General features: G+C 34.4%; 1 protein-coding gene across 3 annotated transcripts; it reads right to left on the bottom strand.

Annotated features, from left to right (window-relative positions):
- Positions 1-2,084: 2,084 nt before the first annotated feature.
- LOC117109304 lies at positions 2,085-12,816 on the bottom strand. 3 transcript variants are annotated; one of them, XM_033251576.1, is made up of 7 exons: positions 12,603-12,816; positions 11,371-11,718; positions 10,119-10,680; positions 8,564-8,706; positions 6,193-8,055; positions 4,991-5,175; positions 2,085-4,898 (listed from the first exon to the last, which is right to left on the bottom strand). In XM_033251576.1, exons 3-7 carry the CDS (start codon positions 10,646-10,648, stop codon positions 4,743-4,745), a joined length of 2,877 nt encoding a protein of 958 aa, XP_033107467.1. In that variant the 5' UTR covers positions 10,649-10,680; positions 11,371-11,718; positions 12,603-12,816; the 3' UTR covers positions 2,085-4,742. The 3 variants fall into 3 exon arrangements, with proteins under 3 accessions (XP_033107467.1, XP_033107468.1, XP_033107465.1); XM_033251577.1 differs by having other exon boundaries at positions 11,657-11,718; XM_033251574.1 differs by lacking the exon at positions 12,603-12,816 and having other exon boundaries at positions 11,371-12,296.
- Between the last annotated feature and the right edge of the window lie 610 nt (positions 12,817-13,426).

Genomic DNA, 13,426 nt, shown 5'->3' with positions numbered 1-13,426 from the left:
GGGAAGGGGCTTAGTGGAAAGGTGCGCCGTCGTCAAGATCATCGTCGCGATTAGCATTAAATGCTAATGAATGGTGTACCTCTGCTACGGCTAATGATGTTGAATTAATGTGAAAATATAACATGTATATGAATTACACACCAGTTAACGTACATTATTACAGATTTAATTTGGTTCCGGTTAACATCTTTCCTGTGCGATATGAGTGTATTTGTCAATGAACTACTAATAGGCGTCAACCCAGAGTTAAATGCGTCATAACTGTAATGGTGCTAACGCTCCTGTCGTATGTCTACATCTGTCTCTTATACACATCTAGATGTGTATAAGAGACAGTATATATACTGTGGCTTAGTATTAACCTGGTACTAATCCCTATATTTATTATTCATCGTCATCCCTTTAAATTAGATTTTTTTAATGCAAAAGCATTGGATTCGTGAACCTCTACTAGCCTATGTTGAATTGAAGTGATAAGATATAAAAATAAATAAATTACACACCAGTTAACGTACAATATTACAAATATTGTGGTTCCAAATGATATTTTAGAGTGTGCTTAGCTCTGTAGGAACTTCCGGTAAAGCTATGCGATTCGTCAATAAACGACCTCTACGAGACGCAATAAACGTCAACTCGCAGTTATATACGTCATGCAAATATGACGTTGACGCGCCGGCCACAGGCCTACGCTTCATTATTGGTTCCTATGATGTAAAGTTAAACATGAACCTTGCAGCCGTTGCATGTGCACTAACTGGTCGAAAGTTTGTAAACAAGCAAACCTGAATTTCTAAACAACCCATTGTTTGTGAATTTTTGTATATATGTAGTTTTGGTCATTATAATGTTCCCTATATTTGAAAACGTTATTGGATAAATTTTAAAGCAATACACAAGGACTGTATTACTTCCCCTTCATCCAAGATTCGGGAAAATCTAGCGCCAGTAGATTATTTAATGTATATTTGATGATAAAATTCAGAGATGGAGTTAGCTGACCTCGCAAAATAATAATATGGGACTCTAGGGAATTAACAAGCTCCTCACATTGCTATTTAGAATTTTTAAAATATACAAACCTTCACTGGCGAGGAGAAATAATTTTGTCACGAAACAATGCTCTATAAAAAGGCATCTTGTAGTTTAGAGTGCTATATCTTGCGATTTGTTCAGTGGATTGATGCCCCGCTATGTACTATTACAAGCACCCGACACAAGTGTTATAAATTTTACCAATGGCTGCATAGGAGTCGTAGCGGTCTGGTTTATTATATACAGCAACTATCATTTTTATTATGTTCACAATTAGCTAATAAAATGTCCGTTTTGTGGGACCTTAGCAACAATATCCAAGGGAAGGGGCTTAGTGGAAAGGTGCGCCGTCGTCAAGATCATCGTCGCGATTAGCATTAAATGCTAATGAATGGTGTACCTCTGCTACGGCTAATGATGTTGAATTAATGTGAAAATATAACATGTATATGAATTACACACCAGTTAACGTACATTATTACAGATTTAATTTGGTTCCGGTTAACATCTTTCCTGTGCGATATGAGTGTATTTGTCAATGAACTACTAATAGGCGTCAACCCAGAGTTAAATGCGTCATAACTGTAATGGTGCTAACGCTCCTGTCGTATGTCTACATTTCATTTTCTGAAATGAATACAATCATTTTAATACTCATCGTTAGCTGCTAAGCTGTTGACATGTATTTCTAAATCATCATCATAAAAATACTTGTACAATACAAAGCAGAAAAATATAGAGATATTATTATTATTATTATTATTATTATTATTATTATTATTATTATTATTATTATTATTATGCCTGTTATTATTATTACTGTTATATCATCATCATCATCATTATTATAATTGTCATTATTATTCATTTATCATCATTATTATCGTCATTGTCATTTTGACTAATATTATTATCTTGAACATTAAATCATCATCATCATCATTATTGTTATTGTTATTATTATTCCTTTATCATCATTATTATCATCACTGTCAATATGACTAATATTATTATCATGAACATTATTTATTATTATTATCATTCTCATATTTATTGTTTCTATTGTTTTAATAAATTCAATTACTTATCTGTATACACCTATTCAAATTGCTACCTTATAATTATTCATCAAAAGACGAACATACAATAAAAAATAGCTTCACATTACTCCAGTCCACCATTCGTTTATTAAATGTCAAACAATTTTCTATCATATTTGCAACCACACGATTTTTGCAGGGGTGGCGCCAGGGGGGATGGGTAAGGGCCCCCTGTCCGGAAGAGTTTTCTCTCCTCCCCCGTCGGGGAGAAATACCACAATTCGTCAGGGATAAAAATTTGCTACATTTTAGTAGACACTAAAATCGATTAAATAAAGCTTTCAATCCACCAAATTATCAAAATTTTAGGGAGTTAGGGAGCTTCAGCCATGAACCAGTTTTGGAATAGTTTGAGCGACACCCGACCACGCTCAAGTTTCTCTCTCTCGACATTGGCTCCTCCTCCACCCACCGTCGGGACCTCGAATCCCCTCCCACCACGCCTGGCAAATCCTGGCGACACCCCTGGATATTTGAATCATGCTTCACTCTTAAGCTTTGTCCAGGCTATCAAGCTTTACGTGACACTCCGTGATGTGACCATATTTCGGGGTAATATGACATCATCACGCCCATGTGGACACATCACAAAATATTTGACGTAAAAGGTGATAGTGTGGACGGAGCTTTAGGTCAGTTTCTGAGCTACATCAACTAGAAGGTTTATTAAAACCAATAATATTTGTAAATGCTTATAACCGGTTCAAGGTTTAAAATTAACAATTGATACACTACATAATACTTATCAGCTAAAAAATGGAATGCATATAAAAATTTCGGTTAATAGCCACATAAATGTTGCCTCTAAATAAAATTACGCCTTCCCATAATACAATTTTACATTAAATACGTTACCATAAAACCTAACAGCCGAAAATAGAATGTAAATTTTAGGTAGAACCAGTGCAAAATATTACAATTTTAATTAAATTCAAATAAGTGTACCAACGTATGTGATTTATTATGCTAATACTGCTGAAAGAATAGATTACGTTACAGTACCAAGGTTTAGGAATTTGCCTAAGAATAGCTATCACTAAAACACAAATCATATTTTCTAAAAAATCAAAACATCAAACGAACAGGAATATAATACGCAGACCTGATACCTATTTAATTACTACATCATTTACGTACCTTACATTAATAATAATAATAATAATAATGGGTAGTGCCGGTATCTGCCAAACTTCACGTTCATGGCGCTCCATAGCATGAACATATCGCGTTCATAGTCTGGGTGCCATGGTGGTTAAGCGTGTAAAATTTGGTGCATAATTGTTTCCAGTGGATTGTAGCTCTACAAGTGATCCAGATTGATATTGGTAATATTATTTTACTCTTAGGGAATTTGAGAAATCCAAGATGGCCGCCAAAATGGCCTCCAAATTTGAATATTACCCATAATTCCTATAATATTTTACATAAAACAATATTTATCTATACTATAGTTTAAGAAGTCAAAATACATTGCCACCACCAAATGTCAATTTAAGCCTCTGTGAACATCCAAAATGGCTGCCAATATGGCTGCCAAATCTGAATTTAGCTATCACTAAAACACAAAGCACATTATCTAAGGATTATACAAGGACTAACATTTACCACATCAAACGAACAGGAATATAATACGCAGACCTGATACCTATTTGCTTACTACATCATTTACGTACCTTGCATACATTAATAATAATAATAATAATAATAATAATAATATTAATAATAAAATAAATAAATAAATAATAAAATATAATATAATAATAATAATAATAATGGGTAGTGCCGGTATCTGCCAAACTTCACGTTCATGGCGCTCCATACCATGAACATATCGCGTTCATAGTCTGGGTGCCATGGTGGTTAAGCGTCCAAAATTTGGTGCATAATTTTTTTCAGTGGATTGTGGCTCTACAAGTGGTCCAGATTGATATTCCACCGGGTAATATTTATTTTACCCTTGGAGAATTTGAAATGGCCGCCAAAATGGCCTCCAAATTTGAATATTACCCATAATTCCTATAATATTTTACATAAAACAATATTCTTTTTAATTTATACTATGGTTTAAGGAGTCAAAAGAGGCCAAAATTAGGCCTTTATGATTATTGGTTATAGAGATATGGATATACTGCAAGTTATATACAGTCAATAGTCATAAATGTCATTTCCGGTCACTTTGGGCAACATGTTGCATTAGTGAAAATAGGAACATGCATACTCTAAACAATTTGAGGCCATAACTAGGTCTTTATGACCAACGGTTTTGGGAGCACATTTGAGAGCACAAACTATAGTCTTTACGATTTTCCGTTGTCAAGATATAGGGATCAGTCATTTTTATGATGAGGCGGCCATTTTGAATTCAGAATGGCGGCCATAGCAGGCATGAGAAATTTCCTGCACCACTAATGGTGATCCCTCTACCCGGAAAACCGATGCCAGTTACTTTCGTCTGCCAACCCAATGGGTGGAGCAGCACACCAGGGTAATTAAAGTATTTTGATACCATAGCAGCGAATGAATAAATAGGCCTTTTTTATGTGATGAGAACTCCTGCACTATAAACTTACACAACGTTTAACCGTCGAAAGTTTCTCATGCAAAATTTTAAGCGATGTGACAATTTTGAAGTCCTTTCTTTGCAGGAGGTGTTCCTGTTTCCGCCGAAGCATCGTCTCTGAGCGTGGCTAGTGATGATGTGGGTGGCCCAACTTTCTCATAACTCATGTTATATACCTCACTCTGTTTCTGTTTGTCTGTTTCCTTTAACATAATGAAAAGATAATATTTTAAGTTAATTGCCTTCGTTTAAAAAAAGAGCGAAATAATCATATTGCAAAAAAATAAAAGCTTACTGCAAATCGTTGTTCCCACCGGACAATCGGATCTTCGTCTTCACCCATGGATTTCAGAACATCCACTATCTCCCTCTTCAGTTCTTCGTAGTCTTGGCTTTGTCTGCCGGGTCCTAGTTTGTGCTCCATATTGTAAGCATCCTCGAGGAATTTCAAAGCTTTTTCAAAGTTTTTATGAGCATCAGCTGAAATAAAAACAAATTTAAATTATAATAATAAAAATAATGTTAAAGATAGTTATAGTATTTATAACAATAATAACAATAAGAATAATAAAAATAATATGAAATAAAAATATAATAGAAAATATAAATACTAACAGTATTGATAATATTAATAACGTAGATAATACTGAAATTGGTGATGATGATAATGATGATGATGATGACAATGATAATGAAAATGATAACTTTCCAAAAACCAGGGAATCAATTATGCATTGAACACCCTTCAAGTCATGACCATCCCCATCCCCACTTTACCACCACACTAATGGACATCTCTAATTCAAGACCAATTTTTTAAAGAACCCAATAACAATCTTCGATTGAACCCCGAGGCCACCAACATTTTCAGGTCCAAAAGGTGGTCTCGAATTAAAAGGCGAATTGTATTTAATCGATCAACACTAATTCAACGAACAATTTCAAGATAATTTATCTTGGGGCCGTAAAGGCCATACAATAATATAATAAAGTTAAGAACTGTTGTGCTGTTTTTTATACAAGTAGGCATATAAGAATAAGAATGATAATTAGCATTTTTATAATTATTATGTGAAAAAGAGTTGATACTTGGAATGTTTAACAACTTAATTGAATATTTTATCTTGAGTACTTTTACCACATAAAATGATTGTTTCAAAGTATTGTACAAGTTTCAGACGATATCTGTCAAGTCGGAGGAGAGATGGATGCATCATTACATAATCTTATAAAAGATCAGTGGCCATTATTTTTTTTTATTTCAGTAATTTTAAATACATACAAAAATAATTCAGCAGAAAATACAACACTACATAACTATTATGTTATTATTGTGTAAAATAAAACGACAACCAAACGGATAATATCTACATGTTCAGCATTTAAACAGACAAAATAAGACAAATAATAAACCAATACATCATACCATAGAGAAAATATGACTGTGTTCTATTTTCTCTATGACCATACTATGTCAAAATGGTAAGACCAGCCTACCTCTCTCGTCTTCTGAAACTTCGGTAGACTTCAGTATTTTCTTGCCAATGTGATGATGAGTAGTGCCAACGAAGTACAGGCATCTTGCTGTTTCTGGGTTTTCTTTTTTGAAAATACGCTGAATAATTCTTAAGCTTTTCTCTGCATCAGGTAATGCTTCACTGTAATCCTCCAATTCAAAGTGACAAAGCGCCCTGTTCTTTAAGATCTTTGCCGTTTGTTCGATTTCCAACCCAGGGAAACTATTGTGCTGCATTTCTAAGGCCTTATCAAACCACTCCAGAGCCTTTTTATATTGTTGCTCTCCCTTTTCTGGTTCGTTTGCATCCATGTGCCGATTACCCCAGCTTCTGAAGCAGGCGCCCAAGTTCATAATATACACAGAGGAATCCAAATGCAGTTCAGGTTTGCCTTCTGTAATAATTTTAATCATTTCCCATGCCTGTTCGTGATAGCGTTGGGCGTCCCGAAGTTTCTTCTGAAGATAAAACACGTTACCGATTGCATTAAGAGCGCGAGCAGTCATCGTGTGATCTCCCTCGAGTTTCGTTCGTATATCCAACGACTTTTGAAGACAGTCCAGACTGTCATTGTACTCTCGCTGGTCAGCAAATGCTCGCCCTTTTACGTACAAACAGGCTGCCTTAGCTATCATTGCATTCTTATGATGTTTCTCGCTGGCGTTTAGTTTTTCCAACGTTGTCAACCCCTTGTCTACAATTTCGTGCACCTCCTCCAACTTAGCTTGGCTTATGTACTGTTCACCAAGCCATGCACACATTAAACTGTAAGTGATCCCGTCTTTCTCCTTTTCAGCCTTAGCTAAAGCGTTCTTAAAATATTCTGATCTTCGATCTGCATCAACCAAACTCGAGATTATGAGATATCGTTTATCTTCTTTAGAAAAGTCCAATTCTTTAGCGGTTTGTTGTGACTGGATCTTTGCTGCATGCTCAATATATTGCATCAAATTGACTTTATCGTTCTGGTACATTTCAAGACCTTCCTTAAAATTCATGTTTGCAACTTCAGAAATGTTATTTAGCACCTGATGGTAGTGCTTAAGAAACGCTGCCATCGCTGTGTCTCTAAGTTTTCTGAGAGAGTCATCTTCTTTTGTTGCACCTGCACATGTCATTCTCACCAATGTATGTAAATTGTACTGGTTAAAGTTACCTGCACCAGATGCAATGTTTACGAACTGGTCAAGCTTTTCGAATTCCAATACCCCGTAGATACAGAGATCCTGCAGATACAAACTAATCATACTTTCATCTTCATCAAGAATGACGGTTGCAACTTCCTCGTAAAAGAAACTTGGAAACACAGACAACTTGATTAAGTATTTCTTTGAATCTTTATCGAGTTGATTAAATAAAACACGAAGGCAGTTGAGCACACTTTCTTGCTGCTCGATCTCCTGACCATCCTCTGTCATGTTCATTTGGTACCGACAATCAAGAATCCGACTATCTGGAACAGGTTTCTGCAGAATTTCCAGTAATTTCTTTGGTTTGATCTGCCCCTGTTTCAGACGGCTTGCCAATGCTCTGATTGCATGTGGGTTACGACCACACACAGACACCAAACTAGTGCATAATCCATCGTCTAGGCTGGGAATCCCAGAAGAGCGGAGTAGAAGTTTCTCAGCATCTGATAACTCAAGTGGTTTTAGATCAAGTTGATGGAAGTTTTCACGTTCAATTAGGACGTCACTATCAATCTTGTACCTGGTAGTAATCAAAAACTTTATTCGCTGTTTACTTTCCTCAAGGAATTCACAAAGAAAGTTCGTGAAATCATCACGTGATGTACTTCTTGGCCTAAGAATATCATCTGCGTTATCTAAATAGATAATGGTTTCTGAAAACACACAAAATAAAAGGATTTACAAGGCATTTTACCAATGGTAGTTTCTCTCTGCCAGGGAATGTAGGCCTATGTGTCAAAATCCCATGATTAATAGCTGCAACATTATTGAATTCTCTCAAGAAAAATGAGTATGTATTGTGTATGTGTAGCAAAAGTTATTTCTAAGTAAATTATTTTGGAAAAGCTGATGCAACGCTGTATTAACGTTATTTTCTTACATAACATAACCACAACATTTACAACGTTCATGAACGTTTTAATAACGTTTGTTTATATTTGCTGGGTAGAACAATGAGGACAGTGATGATGTACTGTAGATTCTAGATATTAAGAATACTGAAGATGATGGTTATGTGATGAATGATGTTGATAGTGATAATGTTTATGATGGTGATGAAAAAGACGCGATGGTTACCTGTAGTTAACGGCATCAAAAGTATCAATTACTGTTACAAAATTATATTAATAACAATTTTATTTAATTTAGACATTTTAATACCTGAATCTTTTGGTGGCATCCATTGCAATAAATCATCGATACGAAACGTGGTGGGCGATATTTCTTTAAAGCCAATTGCATTCATGATGGCTGCTCCAGCCGCGCCAAATGATGCCACATTCCTCAAATTCACAAGGTAAGACCTAAAAATATATACATTAATATATATATATATATATATATATATATATATATATATTAAAAACCACATTCAACAGCAATCAATTAAATAACAAGGTCTCTTAACATATTTTTTACAAGATATAACATAGATGTAAATATGAAAACACACTAAAAAGAAACGAGGTCAAAAGTCACACAAAAAACTCATCCCCAGAAACTTTATTTAGCGCCTGATGGTAGTGCTGTAGAAATGCTACCATTGCATTGCTGCAAAATTAATTTCATTTTTTTTATTCAGGAAATAAAATCACAAACCTTCTTTAAATCAAAAACAAAATACATGTATATGCATATAATGAAGAGCAACCGACGGTTATTGATTCTTATGGTAACCCAAAGAAAGTTTTAAAATATCAAAAACTTATTTCCATTGGGGTCCAAATATATACGTGTTTGTATTATACATTATTATTATTATAAGTCTTTACTTCGTATAAGGAATATAAAAGGACTGTAGCCTAATACTGAAATATGTGGCAGAACCGTAGCTTGCCTCTATCTTCAATAGTATTTTTCTGCTTGTGCTTTTGGGAAAGCATGAGTTTGCTGTTTGGGTCCTATGGGGAAAAAGTAGCTTGCTATTAATTGGACTAAAAACGGTAGCTATAAGTTCATGTTGAATTACAGTAGAACTCTAAGTAATAGGAGAAAACAGTGCCCTCATGATAGAAGTTGATGTGGAAAAGGTAGCATGCTAGTAAGATGTGTGGAGGACATTTAGCTTTTAACTTGATCCTATGAAAAGAAAATTGACTGGCTACCTGCTTCCCGAAGAGTAGCTTGTAACTGGTTTTAAAGTCAGAAAAACATAAATTGCTTCAGGAATTTTTAGGAGAAGTGTAGTTTGCTACTGATTCTTATAAGAGTACAGTAACTTGTTTCTGAATCTTATTGAAAAACTGTAGCTTGCTACTGGGTCATGTGAGTGAATCACTATAGAGCAACTTCAATTTATAACACAATAACAAAATAGGTAATGAAGAAAATAAAAACATAAAATATAGAGTGATTGGCTTTTTAGAGTTAATTTGCATTCACATACGGATGCCTACCGAAACAATCAGAAATCGAATAAATATACAGACCTAAATCTGTGTCCACACTATCAAATTTTCTTCGACAAAGAACGTTTGTATGCTCATATATACTTATGATGCGGCTATGTGTTCATGATTTTGTGTCATCACTGACAATATTTAGGCATGTCAAATGTCAAATGTTTGTAAACACAATTTGATAGTCTGGGCAGGGCTTAAGGAAGGCCCTTCGCTCAGCGCATCGAACACGCGGTCCTAATTTCGGATTCGATGTAAATACATTTAAATTTATTTTTACCTATGTTACAAAAAAAATATGCAATACCAAATCTTACTTAACAACGCCACCATCCTTCAAGTAGGCGGAGAAGATTGCACAAGTCTTGATGGATATCTTAGTTTTACCGATGCCAGGCGGACCAGCGAGAACCACGCAGCAACACCCACCTGCCGGTTCCACAAGTTCCACAAATGCCTTCATTATCCTCATTAGCTCATCGTCTCTTCCAACAAATAACGGGTCGCTTTTAACAGCCAGGAGACGTTCAAATTCTCTGTGCCTCTTTCTCATACTCTTGTACTCTTGTATTTCATGTAGGCCGGTATTGTGTTTAATATGTTGGTAGATCTGCTCCAGGAATGAAGTGTCGTCTTCCGTGATAATATTATAGTCTTCCAGTTTTTGAAACAGTTCAAGCGGTGTTTGTATTTTTTCTAATACTGCACTTCCTAACTTTTGTCTTGAGCAGAATTTGGCCTTTTCCAAATCTTTCTCTACCATGTCATTGTGCAGTTTAATAATAAATGGTTTAAAAGGATTGACAATACTCTTCCAATCAAGCTCTTCCGAGGATTTTGATGCCATTATGAGAAGATGGCTTGTAGCCGAATGTCTACCTGTATGGAATTAACAAATTGCTTATTAGATTTGTAAGCCTAAACATATAATTAGCAAACCTCTATGTAAAACAGGTATATATTGCAAGAAAAACGTTGGGTTTATAGCAGTGTAGCCTATATAGGAGGCATTTTATTACACAATGACTTTTTATAGGACTTTATTCGTTTAAAAGCTACAGGGTAGCCTACGATGTTCCATCATGTTCTTATTAAACACTGTATATATACCTTTGATGATATATATTATATAAATATATATATATATATTATATATATATATATATTATAGGCCAGGTTATATATATATATATATATATATATATATATATATGAATCTTCTGCAGCATCTTTATAATAGCCATATATCTGATATGTTGATTATAACAATGGCGTCGTCTGGCTCTGTGTCGCCATGTTTTGAGGTGCCTTGTTATACTCTCTTATTTCATAATAAATAATGGGTAAATAATACACTATATTATATATGTTCCAAAACCCGTCATCCTGTTAGGTGATTGTCTTGGTAAATATTTCATATAAAAATTATATACTACACATTTTGTTGGAAGTTAGACCTTAAAGAAGTATTGAGGTCAAGTGATTTGATTATAGACCTCATCGTCACCACCACCATCATCACAAAAGACATTAAACATTGACTATTAAAATGAAAAGCATCTACTATACCTCCTAATGTTGAATTTAAGTTAAATAAATAGAAATAAATGAATTAATTAATTACGAAACAGTTATCGTCCGTACGTTAGCAGAAATTGCTTTTGAAAAAGTGTTTACCAGTGTAAGAACATACTACCGTTAAGCTCATATACGCGGTGTTTTGAATTTTTTATAGAAACTTCCTTGAACTTCACGCATTAATCGTCAACACACAGTCAGACGCGTCATCCCGTCGACGCTTTCTAATTCCTTCTCCTAACAGGTACCATTCAATAGATTGTTTAAGATACAATACCTTAAGTTGTTTTTTTAAATATTTCTGCATCAGTTCTTCTTTACATGAGAGCAATCATTACACTGAGGATAAATACAAATACGAAAATACTTTACTGCAATCATGAAATTCTAAAGTGATTATTACTCTATTTTTGTATGTAGTATGCCGTATTTGTACATATAATTTAATGAATTTAATGTTAAAATAAGGTGTGCATTTTTAAAGTAGTGTAATATAATATATTATATGATATTATTGTCATTTTTTGTGATTTGAAAGTGCAAATAAAATGAATTGTCTGGAATTCAAATATTTTACAATACATTTTTTAAGTGTTTTTATTTTATTCTATGATTAAAAGAGTTTCCATAAAATTTCACATTGAGACGAAAAGGGTTTCATATTATTGTTACACTGATATTGGTAAACATTATATATTCAAGTATTTTATTGTTAATCCATCCAAAGTTAAGTTTACTCAATTAATGTCCACTACTGATATCAATACAATAAGTTGTTTATGTAAATTTCTTTATCACTCATTTAAACGTCGAAGTGATCATTCCTCTGTAAATAGCAATTATATTTTATTTGGGCCGAAGGCCTTATATAAAAGATGAAATAAATGTCCTTGGCCAGTACGTGCCAAGGAACGGAAACGAAACGATTAGCATTTTTTTATTGGATTCGTTACCGCTCGCAACCAATGATAATAATGATGATGGTGATGATAATGTTGATTATGACGATAACGACTACCAGTATGACAATTGACACACCCCCTTGTCAATGTGGATGATGGCTACAAATATGATGTTAATGACGATGACGATAATCATGGAGGCGATGAACACGACGACTAACGATGACTGCGACGATATTGTTGATGATGGCGAAGATCATGATGGTGAGGATGACGACGATTATGTTGATGGTAATGATGATTGCGATCACGACGACTAACCATAAATAATTTGACTATGATGACACCGACGACGATGACACCGACGGCCACCACTTCGTCCATGTTGATGATGCTGATGGTAACGATAATAATCATGATGGTGATAAAGACAACGACTAATGACGAGGATGATTGATGATGACATCGAATTACGATGACGATGATAACGATGACGCCGATGGCCACCACTTCGTTGTTGTTGATGATGATGATCCGATGATGATGAAGATGACGACGATAATGATGATGATGATGATGATTACGGGTTTGATATGATAACAATAACGACAAGGATAATGATAACAATATCAATGCTTGAACTATGGCCCTTCCTATGAATCAGCTGCAGATTCGAAATAGGAGAAACCGATTTGTAGATAAGATGTGTATAAGAGACAGATGTCATTGTGCAGTTTAATAATAAATGGTTTAAAAGGATTGACAATACTCTTCCAATCAAGCTCTTCCGAGGATTTTGATGCCATTATGAGAAGATGGCTTGTAGCCGAATGTCTACCTGTATGGAATTAACAAATTGCTTATTAGATTTGTAAGCCTAAACATATAATTAGCAAACCTCTATGTAAAACAGGTATATATTGCAAGAAAAACGTTGGGTTTATAGCAGTGTAGCCTATATAGGAGGCATTTTATTACACAATGACTTTTTATAGGACTTTATTCGTTTAAAAGCTACAGGGTAGCCTACGATGTTCCATCATGTTCTTATTAAACACTGTATATATACCTTTGATGATATATATTATATAAATATATATATATATATTATATATATATATATATTATAGGCCAGGTTATATATA

This window comes from Anneissia japonica, unplaced genomic scaffold (assembly GCF_011630105.1).
Source record: "Anneissia japonica isolate Jap-2015-1 unplaced genomic scaffold, ASM1163010v1 scaffold287761_len698747_cov189, whole genome shotgun sequence".
NCBI lineage: Eukaryota > Metazoa > Echinodermata > Crinoidea > Comatulida > Comatulidae > Anneissia > Anneissia japonica.
Note: the sequence above shows the minus strand (reverse complement) of the source record. Positions and strands in the feature narration are given on the sequence as shown.